This window comes from Miniopterus natalensis, chromosome 10, assembly GCF_054644295.1.
Source record: "Miniopterus natalensis isolate mMinNat1 chromosome 10, mMinNat1.hap1, whole genome shotgun sequence".
NCBI classification, from domain to species: Eukaryota; Metazoa; Chordata; class Mammalia; order Chiroptera; family Miniopteridae; genus Miniopterus; species Miniopterus natalensis.
Genome location: NC_142090.1, coordinates 32,717,481 through 32,742,797, shown reverse-complemented (window position 1 = coordinate 32,742,797; position 25,317 = coordinate 32,717,481). Strand labels below are relative to the sequence as shown.

Genomic DNA, 25,317 nt, shown 5'->3' with positions numbered 1-25,317 from the left:
AAAGTGCACATGAAACATTTTCTAGGGTAGATCACATGTTAGGACTCAAAACAAGTCTTAATATATTTCAGAATATTGAAATCATATCAAGCATCTTCTCTGGCCACAAGGATATGAAACTAGAAGTCAATCACAAGAAAAAAACCTGAAAACCACACAGACATGGAAGCTAAATAACATGTTACTAAACAATAAATGGGTTAACAATAAGATCAAGGAAGAAATCAAAAGATACCTTGAAACAAATGAAAATGAGAACACAGAAACCCCAAAACTATGGGTCACAGCAAAAGAAGTCCTAAGAAGAAAATTCATAGTATTGCAGTCCTTCCTCAAGAAACAAAAACAAAAAAAAATCAATTAAACAATCTAATTATACACTTAAAGGAACTGGAAAAAGAACAACAAAAGCCAATGTGAGCAGAAAGAAGGAGATGAAAAAGACCAGTATGGTAATTAAACAAATGGAGTTTAAAGAAATAATACAAAAGATCAATGAAACCAAGAGCTGGTTCTTCAAAAAGATAAACAAAATTGATAAACTTTTAATCAGACTCATTAAGAAAAAAAAAAAGAGAGGACCCAAAAAAATCCAAAAGGAAAGAGAAGGGACAACTAGCATCAAAGAATAGAAAAGATTATCAGAAAATACTACAGACAATTATATGCCAACAAATTGGACAACCTGTATGCAATGGAAAAGTTCCTAGAAACATACACAATCTCTCAAGACTGAATCAAGAAAAAACAAAATCTGAACAGAGCTATTATTACTAATGAAATTGAATCTGTAATAAAAAAAAAAAACAATTCCCCAGAACTTATATGCATATATGCATAACCCATGGACAAACAATAGTGTGGTGAAGGCCTGGGGAAGATGTGAAAGTCGAGTGAAGGGGGTTAATATGGCCTAAAAAGGGGACATCTGCAATACTTTCAACAATAAAGATAGATTTTTAAAAAAATTCCCCAGAAACAAAATTCTTGGACCAGATGGTTTTGAAGGTGAATTTTACCAAACTTTTAAAGAAGAATTAAGACCTGTCTTTCTAAAACTATTCTAAAAATTCAAGAGGAAGGAAGGTTCCCAAACATTCTTTCTACAAGGCCACCATTACTGTGATTCCAAAACCAGACAAAAGTCATTACAAAAAAAGAAAATTATAGGCCAATATTCCTGATGAAAATAGATGCAAAACATCAGCAGCAAAATATTAGCAAACCAAGTTCATTAATACATTAAAAAGATCATACTTCATGATCAAGTGGGATTTATTACTGCTATGACAGATTGGTTCAATATTAGCAAATTAATATGATCTACCACTTAAACAAAATAAAGGATAACAATCTTTGGCATTTTAATTATATTGTGTTTTGGTGTGGGCCTTTTTAGGTTCATCTTTTTTGTGACTTTCTGTATTTCCTCAACTTGTATATCATTTCCTTCACCAGGTTAGAAAATTATTCATTCATCATTGCTTCAAACAGGTTTTTATTCTCTTGCTCTCTCTCTCTTCTCCTTGTGATATGAATGTTGTCACATTGTTCTCCCGATTCCATTAAAGTATTTGCATTTTTTAATTTTTTTTTGTTTTTCTATTGAGTATTTTCTGCTATCTTGTATTCCAAGTTGCTGATTCAGTCCTCTGCTTCAACTAACCTTCTTTATAGTCTTTATTTACTGCATTTTCTGTTTTTTCCCCCTTGTCTGCTTTTCATTAGATAGATCTGCTGTTTTAAAAGTTATGCATTTGCTTGTTGTTCTTATTGTGATTGTCCTTACTCATAGACCACTGATTCAATCAAAGGCAATTTTACACCTAGTAGATATTTGGTAATGTCTAAAGAAATTTTGGGATGTCATATGTAGGGGGAGCTTCTTGCATCTACTAGTAGAGGCCAGCTACCACACTAAACATCCTGCAATTTACAGAACAGCCTCACCACAACAGTTATCTAGCACCAAATATGAATAGTTCCAAGGTTGAGAAACATTGTCCTAGCCCATGATTATATTTATTTGTCATCATTGATTTTCTTAACCTTATTGATATCTCTTCTTACAACAGACTGGTAGTTTAGCCAACATACTTTCATACACCTTTAGGAGGTTTTTCATTTTCCAGATGTGGACACATTTTCTTTCATCTTTAATATTCCTTAGCCTTTCTTGTATATTTTTTGTCTTTTTTCTAGGAGGGCTTCTCAGTCATATATTCCAGCTTTCTAATCCACTTTTCACCAGAACTCACACAATATAGTAGGATGGGTGAAATTATGGGTGAATATTATAGCCACATGAATACCACTCATTCTACAGATTAGTTTCAGTGGATATCAGTTAGCACTCCATGGGGAAAGATTCCTGTGGTTAAATAAGGAAGGAAAACCCAGTCTACATTGCCTCACTCTTAGAAACTCACAATATATATTAGAGGTTTGAGAAGTCTGAAGCATGCAACTTTACTTTGTTTAACCCAGCATTTCCTATATATTTCCCATACTTTCTTGAGCAAGAAACACATTCTTATTTCCCAATATTTGTCCATCAGGTGTTCCATTTTCAGAAACCACATACTAAGAGTTATGGGATATTATAAAGTACAGAAACTCCACCCTTGCCCTTAATAAAAATTTAAAGTGCACAGCCTTAAAATTTAAAGTGCAAAAGCTAAAATTGCCGCTCTGGTTAGAGACCTTCACATAGAAACTCCCAGAATGCTTCCTACAGATATCAACTCTTGAAGAACTAAAGTTTTCCCTTTATATCAGGAACCCTATTAGAATATAAAAGAGCTGAAGCTGTACTTCCTAATAAAGGCACAAACAGTTAGTGAAAGCTTTAGGAGGAAGCTATTTTTAAAAAATGTATCTTTATTGTTGAAAGTATTACAGATGTCCTCCCATTTCCCCATTGACCCTTTCTATTTCACAGCCACCCCTCACCCCAGGCTTTCACTACACTGCACTACACTATTATCCATGTTTCCATGGGTTGTATATATATATATATATATATATATATATATATATATATATATATATATATATATATATATATATAAAATTCTTTGGTTAATCACTCCTTACCCACACACCCACCCCTGCCTTCCCTCTGGAGATTCACTAGTCTGTTCCACACTTTTATGTCACTGAATCTATTTTGTTCATCAGCTCATTATGATCTTTAGATTCCACATATAAGTGAGATCCTGTGATACTTGTCTTTCTCTGCCTTACTTATTTTGCTTAACATAATGTTCTCCAGGTCCATCCGTGCTGCTTCAAAGGGTACAAAATCCTTCTTCTTTACAGCTGCATAGTAATCCATGGTGTAAATGTCCCATAGCTTTTTTTATATTCACTCATCTACTGATGGACACTTGGGCTGTTTCCAGATCTTAGCTATTGTAAATTGCTCTGCTATGAACATAGGGGTGCATATATTCTTTCTGATTGGTGTTTCAGGATTCTTAGGATATATTCCTAGAAGCAAGATCACTGGGGCAAAAGGCAGTTCCATTTTTAATTTTTTGAGGAACCTCCATACTGTTTTCCATAGTGGCTGCAGGAGGAAGCTATTTTTAAAAATTACAGTTTATTTTCATTATTATTTTGTATTGGTTTCAGATGTAGAGTATAGTGGTTAGAAAATCTTATACTTTACAAAGTGTTCTTAATCCTTTCACCTTTTTCACCTGGCACCCCTACCACCTGCCCCTGTGACAACCACCTACCTCTATCTGCATCTATGAATGTTTCAGTTTTGTTTGTTTATTTGATTCTTCAGTTTCCACATATAAGTGAAATCATATGATACTTGTCCTTCTCTGACTGACATTTCATTTTGTATAATATTCTCTAGGACTGCCTATGCTCTTGGAAATAGAAAGATTTAATTCTTTTCATGGATGAGTAACATTCCACTGTATGTATGTACCACAATTTTTATCAATACACTTATTTATTTTAAATTTGTTTTTATTGTTGAAAGTATTACAAATGTCCTCCTTTTTCCCCCATTGATACCCTCCACCCTGTACCCCCCAGACCTTTACCACATTATTTTCTGTGGCCATGGGTTATGCATATATGCATATAAGTTCTTAGTTTAATCTGTCCCCACCCACCCCTGCCTTCCTTTTGAGTCTCCTCAGCCTGTTTCATACTTCTATGTCTCTGGCTCTATTTTGTTCATCAGTTTATTTTATTCATTAGATTCCACATATGAGTAAGATCTTGTGATACTTGTCTTTCTCTGACTGGCTTAGTTTGCTTAGCGTAATATTCTCCAGGTCCTACCATGCTGTCTCAAAGGGTAAAGGATCCTTCATTTTTACAGCTGTATGGTATTCCAAGGTATAAATGTCCAAGAAGATGCTTGATATGATTTCAATCTTCTTGAACTTGTAGGTACTTGTTTTGTGTCCTAATATGTGGTCTATCTTTGAAAATGTCCCATATGCACTTGAGAATGCATATTCTGCAGCTTTAAGGTGAAATGTTCTGTAAATCTCAATTAAATCCATCAGATCAAGTGTGTTGTTTAGAATCACTATTTCCTTGTTGATTTTTCTTTGTAACATCTATCCAGTAAAGTCAGTGGGGTGTTAAGTGCCTACTGTGAGTGTATTGCTGTTAATCTCTCCTTTAAAGTCCTCCAGAAGTTTTTATTGTTGTTGTTTTTTCAGGATGTGTAAGTCTTTTTTCTAGGGTGGGTCTCTTGTAGGCAGCATATATTTGTGTCATGTTTTCTTATCTATTCAGCTACCTTACGTCCTTTAATTGGAGCACTAAATCCATTTATATTTAAGGTTATTATTGATAGGTACTTATCTATTGCCACTTTCTTTCTTTTATGCCTATGTTTCTCATTCTATTTCAACTTGTTATTACAGTAGTCCCTTTAGCATTTCTTGCAAAGCTGGTGATAAACTACTTTAGCTTTTTTTTTTTTTTTTTGTCTGGGAAGCTCTTTATTTCACCATCTATTTTAAAGTATAACCTTGCTGGTTAAATGTTTGTCAGTCTGCAAACCTTTTCAAAGACTCAGCTCTTGGTTTCATTGAACTTTTGTATTATTTTTAAGGCTCTATTTGTTTATTTTACCTCTGATCTTTATTAATTTCCTCCTTGCACTCACTTTGGACATTGTTGTTTTTTTTTTTTTATAGGTTGGAAAGGAGCAAGTAAAACTGTCATTATTTGCAGATGACATGATACCATACATAAAAAACCCTAAAGACACCATCAAAGTACTGCTAGATTTGATAAATGAATTTGGCAAGGTAGCTGGATATAGTTTCATTAAGTGTAAGATTAGATTGGTTATTTGAGATTTTTTTGTTTGTTTCTTCAAGTAAGACTGTGTTGCTATAAATTTCCCTCTTAGGACTGCTTTTACTCTCCCATAGATTTTGTCTTAATTTTAAATTTTCTCTAGGTTATTTTTGATTTCTTCTATGATTTTATTGTCAACCCATTCATTGTTTAGTAACATTTTATTTAGCCTCCAATGAAAGGCATTGAAATCTTTATAACTAGTTCCCTTTTATTTCTCTTTCTTATTAAAAAACAACAACACTTTAACATTCTTGTTTGGTAGTAACAAATTTCTTTAGTTTTTTTTCTTGTCTGGGAAGCTCTTTATTTCACTTTCAAATTAGTTTTTAAATTTATCTTTATTATTGAAAGTATTACAGATGTCCCCTCTTTTCCCCCCTCTGACCCCACCGCCCCCCCAACACTGCTACTACTCCCACCAAGCCCTCGTACTATTGTCTGTGTCCTTGAGTTATGTGTATACGCATTTAAGTTCTTTGGTTAATCTCTTCCCACCCTCTCTGCTCCACACTTCCCTTTGAGATTTGTGAGTCTATTCCATGCTTCCATGTCTCTGGACCTATTTGTTCATCAGTTTATTTTATTCATTAGATTCAACATATAAGTGAGATCATGTGATACATGTTGATTTCTGAATGGCTTATTTCACTTAGCATAACACTCTTCAGGACAATTCATACTGTCTCAAAGTGTAAGAGATCTTACTATTTTACAGCCATTGTAAAAATGTGCCACAGCTTTTTTATATCCACTCATCTACTGATGGGCACTTGGGCTGTTTCCAGTTCTTAGCTATTGTAAATAGCACTGCTATGAACATAGAGTGCATATAGTCTTTCTGATTGGTTTTTCAGAATTCTTAGGATATATTCTTGTAAGTGGTCACTGGATCAAATGGCATAATTTTAAAAAAATTTTGAGGAACCTCCATACTGTTTTCCATAGTGGCTTCCCCAGTCTGCATTCCCACAAGTGGTGTACTATGGTTCACTTTTCTCCACATCCTCACCAGCATTTGTCGTTTGTTGCTGACTTGTTGATGGTAGCTATTCTGGCAGGTGTGAGGTTGCTTTTTTTGTTTTGTTTTTTGTTTTGTTTTTCTTATCTTTATTGCTTAAAATATTAAAGATGCATCCTTTCCCCCCATTGATCCCCTCCTCCCTGCTTGCGCCCCGCCCTCCCCCGGCCTTCACCACACTATTGTCTGGGTCCATGGGTTATACACATGTGCATATAAGTTCTTTGATTAATCTCTTCCACCCACACCCCATCCCCACTTTCCCTCTGAGATTCATGAGTCTGTTCCATGCTTCTATCTCTTTGGATCTATTTTGTTAATCAGTTTATTTTGCTCATTGTATTCTACATATGAGTGAGATCATGTAAAACTGAGTCAGGAAAAAATCAGAAAACCTCTAAAGGCCAACAAGAACTGATGAAATCTAAGCAGTAGTCAAACAACTCCTAGAGAAAAAAGCCCTGGTCTGGGCTACACAGGGGAGATTTACCAAATTTTCTACTTCTTATTACAGCAGGCCCTTTAACATTTCTTGCAATGCTAGTTTGGTGGTGATGAATGGTTTGTCCTTTTTTTTTGGTCTAGAGAGCTCTTTATTTCACCATCTATTTTGAATGATAGCCTTGCTGGAAAGCATAGTCTAGGTTTCAAATCCTTGCTTTTCATTTCCTTGAATACTTCATGCCATTCCCTTCTGGCCTGTAGAGTTTCTGATGAGAAATTATCTGACAGCCTTATGGGAGCTCCTTTGTAGGTAACAGATTGCTGCCTTTAAGATTTTCCCTTTGTCTTGAATTTTTGGCATTTTAATTATGATGTGCCTGGGTGTGGGCCTCTTTGGGTTCTTCTTGTTTGGGACTCTCTGTGCCTTGTGAACTTGTGTAACTTTTTCCTGCACCAGGTTAGGGAAGTTTTCCGCCATTATTTCTTCAAACAGGTCCTCTATCCCTTGCTCACTTTCTTCACCTTCTGGCATTCCTATGATGCAAATATTGTTATGTTTCATGTTGTCCCACAGCTCCCTTAAACTGTCTTTCTCCCTTTTAATTGATATTTTGGGGGAAGGGGGTCTCTGAATGACCGATTTTTTTTTCTACCCTGTCTTCTAGTTTGCTGATCTGATCCTCAGCTTCCACTAATCTGCTTTTAATTCATTCCAATGTGTTCTTTATTTCTGCTATGTCATTCTTAATTTTCTTCATACTTTCTGTATCTTTTCTCATGCTGTTGAGCATCCTTATGATCAGTATTCTGAACTCTATATCTGATAGATTGCTTATCTCCTTTTCACTTGCTCTTGTCCTGGAGATCTTTCTTCTTATTTCATTTGGAACTTGTATTTTTGTCTCCCAATTTTGGCTGCCTAACTGGTTTTGTTTCTATGTGTTAACCATATCTGCTAGGACTCCCAGTCTTTTTTGATGGTCTCTAATGCAAGTCAATGTCAGACACTGTTTGTGACTGGCCTTGGGTACTCTGTTTGGATCTATCAGAGATTCACAGCTTATGGCTCCTTCTTCTTTGTTGGGTGCATTTGGAAAAGACCAAAATGTGCACCAAAGTGTACTTTTTCAAGCCCTGGGTCCAGAATTAGATCAGGCAAAGACCTAAAGCACCCACAGTGTGAGGTAGTTTTTATTTGCATGATTAGTGACATTGAGCATTTTTTTCAAATGTCTCTTGGACATTTGTATGTCCTTTATGTAGAAGTGTCTATTTAGGTCCTTAGCCCATCTTTTAATTGGATTGTTTTTCTTCCTTTTGTTAAGTAGTATAAGTTCCTTACATAATTTTGAAATTAACACCTTATCAGATGTACCATTGTCAAATATGTTCTCCCATACAATTGCCTCCCTTTTCATTTTGTTGATGGTTTCTTTTGTTGTGTAGAAGCTTTTTATTTTGATGTAGTCCCTTTTGTTTATATTTCTTTTGTTCTCTTGCCCTAGGAGATGTATCAGCCTCTTCTTGTGCCAGTACCAGGCTGTTTTGATTACAATGACTTTGTAGTATAATTTGATATCTGGTATTGTGAACCCTCCTACTTTGTTATTCTTTCTCAACATTTCTGTGGCAATTCACAATCTTTTTTTGGTTCAATATATTTTTTAGACTGTTTGTTATAGATATGTGAAATATGCTCTCGATTTTTAGTAGAGATGACATTGAATATGTAGATTGCTTTGAGTAGTATGGAAAATTAAATGATGTTAATTTTTTCAATCCGTGAATATGGTACACACTTTTACTTATTTGTATCTTCCTCTATTTCTTTTTTCATATTCCTGTGCTTTTCTGAGTTCATGTCTTTTACCTCCTTTGTTAATTTTATTCCAAGGTATCTTAAGTTTTCTATTTCAGTGGTAAATGATATTGTTTTTTGTTTTTTTAGTTTCTCATGCTGAGAGTTCGCTATTCATTTATAAAAATGCCATTAGTTTCAGGATGCTAATTTTGTATCTTGCCACTTTGCTGTATTCATTTGTTAAGCCTAGTAGTGTTTTAGTGGAGTCTTTAGGGTTTTCTATGTACAATATCATGTCATCTGTGAATAATGACATTTGTACTTTCTCCTTTCCATTTTGGATCCCTTTTATTTTTTCTATTCATCTGATAGCTGTGGCTAAGACTTCTAGTACTATGCTGAATATGAGTAGTGAAAGTGAACATACCTGTCTTGTTACTTTTCTTTAAGGAAAATGGTTTTAGTTTTTGCCCATTGACAATGATGTTGGCTGTAGGTTTATCATATATGGCCTTTATTATGTTGAGGTATAATCTCTCTATTCCTACTTTGCTGAAACTTCTTATCAAAAATTGGTGCTGGATGTCCTCAAATGCTTTTTTGTGTATCTATTTATATGATCATATGGTTTTTATCTTTCATTTTGTTGATGTGATGTGTCACATTTATTGATTTGCAAATATCGTACTAGCTTTGCATCCCTGGAATAAATCCCACTTGTTCATGGCGTATAATAATTCAAATACATGCCTGGGTCTGATTTCCTAATATTGTGTTGAGGATTTGGCAATGATGTTCATCAGGGATATTGACCTATATTTTCTTTCTTTGTAGTGTCTTTTTCTGGTTTTGGCATAGAGATAATGCTGGTCTCATAAAAAGAGCTTGAAAGTCTTCCCTCCTCTTGAGTTTTTTGGAATAGCTTGAGGAGAATTTGTGTTAGTTGTTCTTTGAGTCTTTAGTAAAACTGCCCTGTGAAGCTCTCTGGTACAGGACTTTTGTTTGCTGGGGTTGTTGTTGTTTTTTATTACTGCTTCAATTTTTTTGTTATTGGTCTATTCAGGATTCTGATTCCTACTGATTCAGTTTTGGAAGATTGCATGTTTCTAGAATCTGTTCACTTTGCCTGGGTTGTCCAATTTGTTGGCATAGTTGTTTGTAATACTTTCTTACAAACTTTTGTATTTCTGTGGTTTTATTTGTTACTTCGCTTTGTTTCTGATTTTATTTACTTGGGTCCTCACTTTGTCTCTTGATGCGTCTGGCTAGAGGTTCATCAATCTTGTCTATCATTTCAAAGAACAAGCTCTTGATTTCATTTATGTTTTGTATTGTTTTCTGTAGTCTCTATGTCATTTATTTCCACTATGATTTTTATTATTTCCTTCCTTCTATTTATTCTGGGTTTTTCCTCTTGTTCCCTTTCTAGTTCTTTTAGTTGTAACATTAGGCAGCTTATTAGAGATTTTTCTTGTTTCTTGAGATAGCCTTGTTTTTCTATGAACTTCCTTCTCAGGACTGTTTTCTCTGTATCCCATAGATTTGGGGTTGATGTATGTTCATTTTCATTTGTTTCCAGGAAATTTTTAATATGTTCCTTGATCTCATTGATAACCCATTCATTGTTTAATAACATGTTATTTAGCCTCCATGTTTTTGAATGTTTTTCTTGTAGTTTTTTCTAGTTTCATGCCATTGTGATCCAAAAAGATGTTTGATATGATTTCAATTTTCTTGAACTTGTAGAAACTTATTTTGTGTCTTAACATGATCAAATTTTGAGAATGTCCCATGTGCACTTGAGAAGAATGTATGTCCTGCTGCTTTGCAGTGAAATGTTCACCAAATATCAATAAATCCATCTTATGTAGTGTGTCATTTAGGGTCAATATTTCCTTGTTGATTTTTTGTCTGGAAGATCTATCTAGTGATGTCAGTGGGGTACTAATGTCTCCTACTATGACTGTATTTCTTTCTTTCTTTTCCTTAAAGTCCTCCAAGACTTTATTTATATATATATATTTAGGTGATCCTATATTTGGTGCAAATATCTTTACTTGCATTATATTCTGTTGTTGGATCAATCCCTTTAATATTATGTTGTGACCTTTTTTGTGACTTTTATGGCCTTAGCTTTGAAATCTGTTTTGTCAAATATAAGTATTGCTACTACTGTTTTTGTTTTTTTCCCCATTTGCATGGAATATTTTTTTTTCTTTCTTTTTAAATTTTTTTAAAAAAAATATATCTTTATTGATTTCAGAGAGAGGAAAGGAGAGGGAGAGAGAGAGAGACAGAAACATCAATGATGAGAGAGTCACTGATCGAGCCCTCAACTTGGGCATGTGCCCAGACCGGGAATCAAACCCCGATTGCCTGGATCCCAGGTCAACGCTGAACTGCTGAGCCACGCCCAGCCAGGCTTTTTTCAATACTTCACTTTCATCCTGTGTGAGTTTTTTGTTCTGAGGTGTCTTTTGTAGACAATGTACATATATGAACCATATTTTCTTATCCATTCAACTACACTATGTGTTTTAACTGGGGTATTTAATCAATTTACATTTAAGGTTGTTTTTTTCAATTTTAATTCATTATGTCTATGTTTCTCTCTATATATTTCTTCTCATTATTGCAGGAATCCCTTTAACATTTCTTGCAATACTGGTTTAGTGTTAATAAACTCCTTTAGCCTTTTTTTCTGGGAAACTCTTTATTTCCCCTCAATTTTTGAACAATAGTTTTGCTGGATAAAATAGTCTTTGTGTCAGATCATTGCATTTCATTACCTCAAATACTGCATGCCATTGTCTTCTTGCTTGTAGTGTTTCTATTGAGAAGGTAGTAGGCATATGGGATCTCCTTAGTGGGTAACAAATTGTTTTCCTCTTGCTGCCTTTAAAATTCTCTCTTTGTCTTTAATTTTTCATTTTCATTTTGATGTGTCTGGACATGGGTTCCTTTGTGTTCTTGTATGGGCCTCTCTGTGCTTCCTGAACTTGTATGAATTTTTCTTCCACCCATTTACAGAATTTTCTGCCATTATTACTTCAAACAGATTCTCTATTCCTTGCTCACTTTCTTAATCTTTTTTATTTCTATGATGTAGATGTTGTTTCATGTTGTCCCACAGCTCCCTTAAACTGTCCTCCTGTTTTTTAGTTGTTGTTTTCTTTTTGGTTTTCAAGTTGAGTGTTTTTTCCTCATCTTCTAATTCATAGATCCAATCCTTGGCTTCCTCTAATATGCTGTCTATTCCTTCCTGTGTATTCTTTTTTCTGTTATGTATTTCTTTATTTCTGACTGGTTGTTTTTCATTGTTTCTAAGTCATTTTTTAATGCTGTTGAGCATCCTTATAATGTTTACTCTGAACTTTATATCTTTAAATTGTTTATCTCCATTTTATTTAGCTCTTCTTCTGGAGAATTCTCTTGGTTTTTCATTTGGGACTTGTTTCTTTTTCCCCCAATTTTGGCAGCCTGTTTTGGTTTGCTTCTATATATTATGTAGATCTACTATGACTCCTAGTGTTGGTGGTGTGGCCTTATATAGTAAGTGACCTGTGGAATCCAGTGATGCAGTCTCCCTGATCACCAGACATGTAATTGAATCTTGATTGCTACTGACTCACTCACATGTGGGCTCAACCCTCAGGCTGGCTGACAGTGATGCTCAGTCCCTAACACAAGATGCAGGCTGATGTGCAGGTGCTTATCAGATGAAGCAGAATTCTCCTTGGCAGGGGTTAAAGCCTGCCAATATCTACCTGTGTATATACTGGTTGTGAAGGTTATTGTATCCTGCCTTATTGTTTTCTGAGTGTCCACTGGGTTTATTGGTTTTGGGCCTCTTCAGAAGGTCTCTAGTTGCAAGCCAATATCAGACACTCTTTGTGACTGGCCCTGAGTACCCTGTTTGGAGCTGTCACTAATTCACAGCTTATAACCTCATCTGCTGGGGCTGGGTGCATGTGGACAGGACCAAGTTGCATACCAAAGTCTGCTTGTATTAGTCCTGGGCCCAGGAGCTGGTCAGGTAAAGACTCAGAGCACCCAGAGATATGCCTATGCCTGCAGGCAAACTGTTACTCTCAGTCCCTTAAAGAGCTTCAGCCTGTAGTCCTCAGCAAAGCATAAAACTCTACAGGGTATGGCAAGAGGGTTTACAACAGGTGAGGCAATTGCTTTTTCCCAGGCTAAAGCTGCATTTATGTGAAAGCTCTGCCTGAGAAAGATGGCTTCTGCAGCATGGGGCAATCACTCAGCACAGGATTTCTGGCCGATGTCATCTCAGCTCTTTCTCCAGAGTCACTAAGCCCAGACTCTCCTCATGAAGCTCTGCCTTCCCTCTGCTGAAACCCAAGGTAAGTGGCTATAAATAAAATTTAGTGTGTTGGCCCTTTAAGAGGGATCCTGTGTCTCCAGTCATCTCTTCCATCTGAACAGAACCCCCAGTGCTCTTCACAGCCAGATGTTATGTGGGCACCTTTACTGGCTCTGTCATTCTTCTCAGCTTGTGGTTTAGACTCCAGATTTCTCAGGGGGAACCCCCACAGCTGAGATATCACTCCAGAACTTTAGCTCCTGCCTGTGGGGCCTGCCAGCTCTCTCATGCCTCCACACTTCTTACAAGTCTTGATGTGGCCTCTTTATGTTGTTGGTTATAAGGGTTTTCTCTAGCTAGACTTCAGTTGTTTATTCAGGATAATTTTTCTATATTTTAGTTGAAATTCCAGTTAGGTCCTGGAAGAAGGTCAGTGTAGCTTCCACTTAATCTACAACCATCTTAGAATCTCCTCACCTTCAATTTTAAATGATAGGTTTACTGGGTATAATAATCTTGGTTGTGGGTATTTCTTTTTTATCACTTTAAATATTTCATGCCAATTCCCTTGGCCTGAAATGTTTCTATTGAGAAATGAGCTGAGTGATCTATGGGAACTTCCTTGTAACTAACAAACTGTCCTTCTCTTTGTTATTCTCTCTTGTCTTTAACCTTTGCCATTTTAATTATAATGTGTCTTGTGGTGGGCCTCTTTGGTTTCATCTTGATTTGACACTCTGCACATACTGAACATGTGTGTCTTTTTCCTTCACCAGTTACGGAAGTTTTTGAATCCTTGCTCTTTCTCTTCCCCTTCTGGTACTACTATGATGTGGTTGTTGTTTTTTTGCTTAATGTTTTTAAATTTTTTAATATTTTTCATAACACCATTAAATTTATTGGGGTGACAATGGTTAATATAAACATACAGGTTTCAGGTGTTGGTTTCTATGTTATATGATCTGTATATTGTTCTGTGTGCCACCCAAGGTCATATCTTCACCTGTGACTATATATTAAGACTCCCTCCACCCTCAACATCCCCACCTCCTTCCTTCTGGCAACCACCACATTGTTGTTTGTGTTCACAAGTTTCAGTTTTATATCCCACATATGAATGAAATCATATGGTTCTTAGCTTTTTCTGACTTACTTATTTCACTTAGCATAATATTCTCAATGTCCATCCATGTTGTTACAAATGGCAGTATTTCATCCTTTCTTATGGCTGAGTAGTATTCCGTTGTGTGTATGTGACACAATTTCTTTATCCAGTCCTCTATTACAGAAAACTTTGGTTGTTTCCACATCTTGGTTACTGTAAATAATGCTTCAATGAACATAGGGGTGCATATATCTTTGCTAATAAATGTTTTTGAGTTTTTAGGTATATACCAAGGAGAGGGATTGATCTTTACTTAATTTTTTGAGGAATCACCAGACTGTATGTATTCCATAGTGGTTGCACCAGTCTATATTCAACCAGCAGTGAATGAGGGTTCCCTTTTCTCCACAACCTCTCCAACACTTATTGCCTGACTTGTTGATAATAGTCAGTCTAACAGGTGCAAGGTGGCATCTCATTTTAGTTTTGATTTGCATTTCCTGAATTTCTAGTGAGGTTGAACATCTTTTCATATATCTGTTGACTGTTCATATGTGTCCTTGAGAGAGATGTATGTTTAGGTCCACTGCCCAATTTTTAATTGGGGTTGTTTGGTGTTGAGTTTTATGAGTTCTTTATATATTTTGGAAACTAAACCTTTGTCAGAAGTACTGTTTACAAATATCATCTCCCACCTGGTTGGCAGCCTCTTTATTATGTTGTCAGTATATTTTGCTGTGCAGAAGCTTTTTAGTTTGATATAGTCCCATTCATTTTTTTTGCCTTTATTTTCCTTGCTTTTGGGGTCAAGTTCATAAAATATTCTCTACAATCATAAGTTTGGTACCTATGTTTTCTTCTATGTAACTTATTGTTTCAGGTCTCACATTTAGGTCTTTGATCCATTTTGAGTTAATTTTTGTGTATGGGAACAAACTGTAATCCAGTTTCATTCTTTAGCATGTGGCTTTCCAGTTTTCCCAGAACCATGTATTGAAGAGGTTATCTTTACTCCTTTGTGTGTTTCTGACTCTTTTCTCAAAAATTATCTGCCCATATATATGTGGTTTTATATCTGGGCTCTCTATTCTGTTCCACTGATCTGTGTGTCTGTTTCTCTGCCATTATGATACTGTTTTGATATTTGTAACTGTAGCATAATTTGAAGTCAGATAGTGTGATACCTCCAGCTTTGTTCTTTTTTCTCAGGATTGCTTTGGCTTTGGGGGTTCTTTTGTGGTTTCATACAAATCTGATTTTTTTTTGTTCTATTTCTTTAAAAAGTAATATTGGGATTCTGATGGGGTTGCATTATATCTGTATATTGCTTTGGGTAATATGGCCATTTTAACTATGTTGATTCTTCCAATACATGAACATGGGGTATTTTTCCATTTTTTTGGTTTCTTTTTCAATCTCTTTTAATAATACTTTGTAATTTTCAGTATATAGATCTTTCACATTCTTTACATTTATTCATAGGTATTTTATTATTTTGGTTGCAATTACAAAAGAAATTTTTTTTTTCATTTTGTTTTATAAAGTTTTGTTGTTAGTACACAGGAAGTCAATGGATTTTTGTACATTGATTTTGTATCCTGCAACTTTACTGTATTTGTTTATTGTTTCTAATATTTTTTTTCTGGTGGAGTCTTTAGTGTTTTCTAAATACAGAATCATGTCGTCTGCAAAAAGTGACAGTTTTACTCCTTTCTTTCGCATTTGGATGCTTTTTTTTTAAAAAAAAAAAAATCTTTATTGATTTCAGAGAGAGGAAGGGAGAGGGAGAGAGAAAGATAGAAACATCAATGATGAGAGAGTCATTGATCAGCTGCAGCCCACAACCGGGGCATGTGCCTTGACAGGGAATCGAACCCCAATCTCCTGGATGCTAGGTCGATGCTCAACTGCTGAGCCACGCCTGGCTGGGCTGGGTGTTTTTTATTTCTTTCTCTTGCTTTATTGCTTCTGGCTAAGACTTCCAGAACTACATTGTATAAGAATGGTGAGAGTGGGCATCCTTGTCTTATTCCTGATCTTAGAGAAAAAGCTTTCAGTTTTTCACAGTTGAGTATGATATTGACTGAAGGTTTATCATATATGGCCTTTATTATGTTGACATAGTTTCATTCTATTTCTATTTTATTGAGTGTTTTCATCATAAATGGATGCTGTATCTTATCAAATGCTTTTCTGCATCTATTGATAAGGTTTATGATTTTTATCCTTTCTTGTGTTAATGTGGTGTATTCCATTGATTGGTTTACATATGTTGAACCAGCCTTGTGCTCCTGGAATGAACCTCATTTGATTGTGATGTATTATCTTTTAATGTACTGCTGTATTCAATTTACTAGTAGTCTTTTTAGGATTTTTGCATCTGTATTCATCAGAGATATTGGTTTGTAGTTTTCTTTTTTTGTTATTCTTGCCAGGTTTTGGTATCAGGGTTATATTGGCCTCATAAAATGTGTTACAAAGAATTGTTTCTTTTTCAATTTTTTTGGAAGAGTTTGAGGAAGATAATTTTTAATTCTTCTTTGAACATTTGGTAGAATTCACTGTTGAAGCCATTGAGTCCTGGACTTTTGTTTTTTGGTAGGTTTTTGATGGTTGTTTCAATATCCTCACTGCTGATTGGTCTATTTTGATTTTCCAATTCTTCATGATTTAGCCTGGGAAGGTTATACATTTCTAGGAACTTTTCTATTTCTTCTAGGTTATTGGTTTTGGTGGAATATGGTTTTTCATAATATCCTAGTATGATACTTTGTATATCTGTGATGTCTGTGGTGACTTCTTTCTCCTTTCAAATTTTATTTATATGGATCTTTTTGTTTTTTTCTTTAGTGGGTCTAACCAGGGGTTTGTCAATTTTCTTAATCTTTTCAAAGAACCAACTGTTTGTTTTATTAATTTTTTGCAGTCTTTTTGTTCTCTATTTCACAATTCTGCTCTACTTTTTATGATTTCCTTTCCTCTGCTGACTTTGTGTTGCTTTTATTCTTCTTTTTCTAGTTCTTTAAGATGTGGGTTTAGGCTATTTACTTGGGATTTATCTTGTTTCTTGAGATAGGCCTGTAATGATATAAACTTTTCTATTATTATTGCTTTTGCTGCATCCCAGAAGTTCTGATATGTTGTATTGTCATTCTCTTTTGCCTCTATGTATCTTTTGACCTCATATTTTATTTCTTCTTTGACCCAGTCACTTTTGGGTAATATGCTGTTTAATCTCCATATATTTGTGGGTTTCTTTACTTCCTTCTTGCAGTTGATTGCCAATTTTAAGGCATTGTGGTCAGAGAATATACTTGGTATAATTTCAATCTTCTTGAATTTGTTGATGTTAGTTCTGTGACCCAACATATGGTCTATCCTTGCAAAAGTTCTATGTGCGCTGGAGAAAAATGTATAATCTGATGTTCTGGGGTGAAAGGCTCTGTAAATGTCAATTATTTACATTTGGTCTAGCATTTCATTTAAAGTCAATATTTCTTTATTGATTTTCTATTTTACTTAGTCTGTTGAGAGTCATTAATGGAGTATTAAGGTCCCCAGCTATGATTGTGTTTTGATCTGTTTCTCCCTTTTGTTTTGTGAGTAGTTGCTTTATATATTTCAGTGCTCCCGGGTTAGGTGCATATATATTAAGAAGTGTTATGTTTTCTAGATGTAGTGTCCCCTTTATCATTATAAAGTATCCATGTTTGTCTCTTGTTATCTTTACCTTGAATTCTATTTTGTCAGATATAAATATGGCTACACCTGTTGTTTGGTGGATATTAATTGCTTGGAGAATCATTTTCCACCCTTTTGCTTTGAATCTACCTTTGTCATTGGTAGATTAGATGTGTCTCTTGTAGGCAGCATATGGTTGGATTTTGTTTTTTGATCCACTCTGCTACTCTGTGCCTCTTTATTGGTAAATTCAGACCATTTACATTTAGGATAATTATTGATGTATGAAGATTTCCTGTAGCCCTTTCATCTTTTGTTTTCTGGTAGCTCTGTACCTCTATTGCTTATTTTCTTTTGTACTTCTGTCTGTCATTTTTGTTTAGTGGTGTTTCATACTTCTTTCCTCTATGTCCTTTTTAAAGCTATGTGTCCTGGCTTGGGGAGTTTTGAGTGCGGTTACCATTAGGTTTATAAAAAATAAAGTTGCATATATACAGTAGTGTTTTTTTATTTTGAATGCATGTAATGTTCATCCTCCTTTGCCAGTTCAGGCCTGTAACTCTTTCCCTTTTATGTTTTTGTTGTCACAAATTATTCTTAATTATGCTGTAAATTTTTTGGCGATCTTACTTGTAGTGCTGTGGCCTTATGTTTTTTGTTTCAGGTAGAATAATTCCCTTAAGTATTTCTTGCATTGGAGGTTTTCTGGTGATACATTCTTTCAGCTTTTGTATGTCTGGGAATGTCTTTATTTCTCCTTCATATTTAAAGAATAATTTTGCTGGATATGCTATTAGTGGCTGGTAATTTTTCTCTTTCAGATGTTTGACGATTTGGTTTCATTCTATTCTATCTTGTAGAGTTTGTGCTGAAAAGTGGAATGAAATTTTGACGTGTTTTCCTTTGTAGGTCACTTCTTTACTTCCTTGGCTGCTTTGAGAATTTTTTCTTTGTCATTCATTTTTGACAGTTTTAATACAATGTGCTTTGGAGGAGGCCTCCTTGGATTGAAATAATTAGGTGTTCTGTTTGCTCTTTGAATTCTAAGATCCAATTCTTTACATAGGTTTGGGATATTCTCATCCACTATTTGTTTCAATAGACTCTCTGTTCCCTTAGCCCTCTCTTCTTCTTAAGGAATGCCTATAATTCTAGTATTGTTTTTTCTGATAGAGTAAGATAGTTCTTGTAGAGTTCTTTCATTTTTCTTTATGCTCAGGTCTCTCTCTCTTCTTCCCTCTGTGTCATTTCTAGATTCCTTTCTTCAATATCACTAGTTCTTTCCTCCACCTGGTTGGCTCTGTTTTCTATGCTCAGTAGCTCATTCTTAATCTCCTTAATTGCATGCTTCATTTCCAGGATTTCTGATTGGTTCCTTTTCAAAGTTTCAATATCTGATAAAGTATTTGTTTTGTTCATTGATTTGTTTTCTCAGTGCACTGAATTTCTTGTCTGTATATTCTTTCATCTCGTTGAGTATTTGCAATACTACAATTTTGAAATCTCTGTCACTTATATCACATATTTCCATGTGTTCCAGCTTGTTTTCTGGGGATTTTTCATTTTCTTTCTATTGTCCTCATTACTGTGGTTGTTCATGGTATTTACTCCTCTCTTTTGTTTAAGCATAAATGTCCCTTCTATAGCAATGTACTCTGAAGAGGTCTTTCTACTATTTTCCAGAAGATGGCACTGAATCACAAGCTTTTTTTTAACTCTGATCTCCCAGACTTGGCCTTCAAGAGCGTTCATAGGACAGTACAGTCCTGATGCTTGGGGGTGGGGTTTGTTTTGCCCTCACCGTAATGGCAGCCTGGACCTCAGTTGAGTCCCACTTCAAGCACCAAAGCAGAGGATCAGTCACAGAGGGAAACAGTGGTTCTACTGTAATAGCTCTTGGTTTACAGATAAAATGTTCCTTAACCTGACACTGAGGGCAATGGGGGGGGGGCGAGTTTGGGAATCCAAGTGCAGCAGGGTTCTGTGGTTCTCTTTTATTGTCAGGAATAATCTCATCCAACAGGGGGACAACCACAAGGCATAACTCCAGGATCTGTCAGGTATTTGCTGGTTCAGTCATTGTTCACTTTGCTTACCCTGTTGGGCTGCCCCAAACAGCTCTCTTTTCTTCCTGGCTGACTGAAGGAAGCACCTGCTACCGCTGGCTTCCTCTTTTTTCCCAGGCAGGCCCCAAGCTCCTAGCTGCAGAGCTGCATCTGCGGGCCATCTGGACTTTTCTTTCGTCTCACCTCCCTGCATATTCCCAGTTGCCCACCTATAGATGTTTCAGTGTGTGGGCATGCCTTGGTGTTGAGTAGGGATTTCTTTGTTGAATTATAATTAGTTCACTTGTTGAAATTTCAGGGGGAGAAGCCAAGGGTATGTCTCTCATGGTCCATTGCTCTAACTTCACTTCTCCTTTCTTAATTTTTTTTAGAGGCTCTTTAGATTATTCTCATTTTTTTCTGATTATTTATTTATTTATTTATTTATTTATTGCCGCTCTGATAGGGTGTTTTTTTCTACTTTGTCTACCAAATTACTTATTCAGTCATCTGCTTCATTTATCCTGCTGTTGATTCCTTTTAGCCTACTCTTCATTTCAGATATAGTATTCTTCATTTCTGACTTTATAATGCTTCCTATGCCTTTTTTTTTAATGCTTGCTATCTCTGTTGAAGTTTTTACTAAGTTCCTTGATTATCCTTATAACCATTGTTTTGAGTTCTCTATCTGCTACCTTTCTTGCCTTCATTCATTTAGTTCTTTTTCTGGGAATTTCTTCTATTCTCTCATTTGGGTCATTTTTTTGTCTTCCCATTTTTTCTGCTTCTCTGTGGTTGTTTCTGGGTATTATATAGATCTGCTATGCCACCTATTCTTGATTTGGTGGTTTTATTTAGCTGTTGTCTCTTTGGGCTCAATGGCACTGTCTTCATGGTCACCTGAGCTGGTTGCTGCAGGATGTCCCTGGTATGGGTTTTGTAAGTCCTCCTATTGTAATTGAATATGATTGCTTTTGCTTATCTATGATTGATATCCCTCTGGCTGGCTATGACAATGTATGTGAGGGCTGACTCCACAAAGTTGAATTTTCCTCTACAAGGTCTGGTATTTGCTGAGATCTCTTTTTAGCTATGCCACTTGTGCAGCTAATTGAGTTGTGCTCTGATGTGGTCTGAATCTCACTGCTGGGTGTGTTGGTTCAGTGGTCACTTGCAAGAGAATCCAGTGCAAGTCAGTGTCAGGCACCATCTGTGACTGGGCCTCAGCTACCTGTTTGGAGCTACAAAGCCATCTATAGTTTGTGGCTGTCTCTGCTGAGCCTGTGTACATGGGAGTGGTCAGCACCAGCTCCAATTCCAGGGAAAGTCATCAAAAATCTCCAGGCTCCCTGAGATATCCCTTTGTCTTCTCCTGCCTTTTAGGCTCTGTCACTGAAAGAGCCTATGTAGTACATGAGTTGTATGGGATAGGGTCTCAATGAGTCACAAGGAAGGGACAAGTGGTGTTTACCAGATTGATGCAGAAACAAACTTGACAGTAGTGCTGGTTCTGAAACCATTCATTTATAGCATCAGGGTATACCAAGGTCAGCCACTACCCACTGGGTGCCTGCAGTGGAGCAGGATCTCAGGGAATTATCAGAGTGAGGCTAGCAGAGTTTTCCAGGCCCAAACAGACTTGGCCATGCAATGGGAGGGTTCTGTATAGGAACTTTGGCATCAGTCAGGCTTGCAAGGGAAGAATGACACCCCCCAAGATACAACTCAGTTTTTCCCAGAGTCTGCCCCAATTTCCTGAGGAACCCTCTGCACAGTATTGCAGAGTGCAAGCTCAACTGGGCGGGGTTACCAGGATCTGGGAGGGTAGAGTTAGTGGTTGTCTCATGGTGGGGCTAGTGGATCTCCCCTTAGGGGACAGGACACCACTAATCTGACTCACAGGAACTGCTGCTTTGGTTTATGGGGTGTGGGGTGCCACTGCTCTGGTTCTCAGGGTGCACAGCTCTGGCTTACAGACTTTCACTGCTCTGGTGCACTGGGAACCCCAGCCACTGCCCTGGCATTCACAGCATGGACAATACTTCTCTGGCATGCGCAGCATGGGGCAATACTGCTCTGGCATGCTGCAGAAGGGAGGGGAAATGGCATCCACCCCAGAGCCACACAACTCAGTCTCTGATTCCCTTTTAGTTCACCCTGATTCCTTCAAGAAAGTCTACACCACAGGCTCAGGTAACAGACTCTTCTGCAGGGTGTGAGCTTGGCAGGACAAGGTGACAGGGAGTTGGGATGGTGGGGCTATGCAGTCTCCCAGACCAATGCAGTATAAAGAGTAGTGCTCAACCCAAGAAAAATGGTATCTGTGTTCAGTGCAGGAGAGGGACACAGTACAGGCACCCTGGTAGTTGTCCTTTCAGCTCTCTCCCTGGACCCACACAACCTAGTCTGTCCTCACATGAATCCAGTGGGCTCTGATCCATTCTCCCTCTGCTGAAATCTAGGGTGAGTAGCTACAAAGGAGATTTTGTGTGCTGACCCTTTAAGAGGGCACATTGTTTTCTAGCAGACTCCTTTCACTCTCTAGCAGAGAGAATCCTCTGTGACCTTTACAGCTAGATGTTATGTGTGTGCCTGTTTCTGGCTATGGTGCTCCAGGCTGGGGAGCCAGGCATGGGTTTGAGACCCCATGTCCCTAAGGGGAGGACATTTGCAGCTGAGATATCCTTCTAAGTTCTCAAGTGGGTAGGAGACCAGGCCTTTAACATCTCCACAATTTCTACTAATTTTGAGTTGGCTTTTGTAAATCCTTGGTTACAATACTTATGTTCAGCTAGTCTTCAGTTATTCAGGTTAATTATTCCATAAGTTAGTTGTAATTCCAGTTCAAACCTGGAAGGAGATAATTGTAACTTCCACCTGCTTTACCACCATCTTTTTCCCATATAGGAGGGAGATTTTCACACTGAGATTTCATACATGTAAGAGTTTTTAAAAGTAAAATAAGATGCCATAAAAGCAATTAGAGCTCTGTTTTTGGAGTTGTTCAAGAACAAGCTAAATGATCATTTGCCAAGAGTGTTGTGGAGTGGTTAGAGATTCTTGCATTAAAATGGGGTTGGTCCACAGAGTACCTTAGGATACTGACTCTATGATTCTCTGTGAGCTCCCTGATTTTGATTCTAAATGTTTTTTCCTCCATTCATCTGGAGATGGTGTTAATATCCGTTGCTCTCCCCCTCCCCCCATATAAGTTGTTGGCTGATATGTTTCTCTACTCTCATTCTTAACAATATAGATGAGGTCCTGTCAGAAAACTTTCTGGACTATAAGAACCGTGGAGTCAATGGTTCTCATCGAGGCCAGATCATTTGGAAGATTGATGCCAACTCTTACTTTGTGGAACGTGAGTACTTTTCCCATTCCTGTTTTTTGGGATGAAGCAGAATTCAACTGCTTTGTTCTTTATACTGTTGTATTGCCTGCACTTAGAAAAATGCCATGTGAAAGAGAGACACAGAGTTGATGAGATATTTAAAAATAGTGAATAGTGTACAACAATTGGATAACAGCCATCCAAAACATCCCAGAGGGCCACTCCTTTAATTTCAAAGAACATTTTTGTTCATGTTCATTCATCAGCCTCTGGACTCAGGATCTTATGGCTCATATCCCTTAATTTTTGCTCCATGGCTTCTCCAGCTGCTTTTCAACTTTGTGATAGTTGCCTCTTCTGTATCCTCTCATCCAGTTTTGGCTTTGCTTGACCCAGCTCTTAAATACTCCTTGCTCATGGCTCCAGCATGCTGGGAATATTCCACTTTTCCTAAAAATGGAGATGATATATTACTACAGCCAACCTGTTCCTTGGTTCCTGATCTACTGCCATTTCATAATGTATAAACTTGTCATCACGTATCTTATTATTTTTTAAAATTGATTAAGTAGCAATGTTCTACAATAAACAAATGGCTTGCCAATTCATAGTCAAGATAAATAAAAGCACTTTAGAAAAATGACATTTTTAAAAATGTTCTGGTGCAAACAAGAAGTTCCCACTCTTCAATATATATACCTGTTGGACTAGCAATAGCACAGTGCTTTAGAAAAATAGAAGAGAGTGAAATTAAAAGGGTGGATATTTATATTCGCAAATACATCAAATGAGTGATCAGTATACTAAGAATGTGTTATTCTGTACGAATATAATTTGTCAAAAAATTTACCAACACAAATTGTAATTAAGCTTCCAGATAATTAAAATATTAACTTGGGACACACATATAAATCAAATAAATTAAAATGTTATAATAATTCATAGCTTCAGGTGTCTGAATGTATTAAAACTATATATAATGTTATACGAGTGTATATTTTTTAATGTGAAATAATTTGCTTTTTCAGAAACATATGATTGAGCCCAGCCAGGCATGGCTCAGCAGTTGAGCATCGACTTAGGATTTATGAGATCATGGTTTGATTTCCAGTCAGAGCACATGCTCAGGTTGTGGGCTTGATCCCTAGTAGGGGGTGTGCAAGAGACAGCTGATCAATGAGGACTCTTTCATCATTGATGTTTTTATCTTTGTCTCTCCTGCTCTCTTCCTCTCTCTGAAATCAATAAAGATATACATTAAAAAAGAAAAGTATGATTGAAAAAGTTCCAAATTAACAAACAGAAAGAGATTGAACGTACAAAATGTTTCAATATAGCTATCCTTCATTAACACATCAAACAGTTAATAATCCTCTTGTTAAAATAAAAATGCAGAATACAGACCATTATCCAGGTTATAGAAGCTTTGGTTATGAATCAAAAATAAGACTCTGTATTCTTCAGGTAGTGAAAATATGTTAATCTAATTGGTAAGCCATACTTTCTTAAAATTAAAAATAATTTTATAAATTTTGAACATTGCCTGATTTTACATGTTGAGTTACAACAGGAGGTCATTCTTTCTACATGGGGGCTAAATTAAAATACTAAAATAAATGAGGTTTTCATTTCATTTTCATTTTTTTATTCCCTTTAATTATTTCCTTTTATGAGAGTGGAGGTATATCATTAATTACCTGGGGTCTATAATGTTCTAAAACCCATCAATGTTCTAAAACCCATTACAATTTAATTTAGAATTAGGTAATTGCTATTGATTTATAGATTTTTTTAAAGGTTTGAGTAAATCAGACTTTTAAATTACACCAAATTAGGAACACTCAAAAACAAATATTTTTGCACTCCCCAAGGAGTTACATGCATGATAAAATAAAAAATAAAATAAAGCCTGAATCATTTTCTATTCTCTGGCATAATTTTCCTCTAGTGGGCACCTGGCTATTTGACTACAGTAGTAATTGTTGTAATATGAGAACTATAAAGATGCAAATTTTAATACTGACAAAATCACTATTAAAATTTTAGCTTTATCCATCTTGATAAAATTTTATAATGCTGTATCATTGTAGTACCTCAATGACTATGTCAGGCTCAGCTGGCCAGTACCAAGCCTTCAGAAGTAGTTACCATAGTCTTTGTAGATTGTGTGCTTCTATCAATTCTTCAAAATTGAGGCTTGTATTGCTCAGAAACAA

At 36.3% G+C, this 25,317-nt stretch overlaps 1 protein-coding gene across 1 annotated transcript in view; it reads left to right on the top strand.

The window, feature by feature from the left end:
- HECW1 (HECT, C2 and WW domain containing E3 ubiquitin protein ligase 1) overlaps positions 1–25,317 on the top strand; it is a 578,356-nt gene that overhangs the window by 208,050 nt on the left and 344,989 nt on the right. The window contains exon 5 of the mRNA XM_016212519.2: positions 23,024–23,131. Coding sequence (XP_016068005.2) covers positions 23,024–23,131 — 108 coding nt within the window. The remainder of the gene's footprint in view (positions 1–23,023; positions 23,132–25,317) is intronic.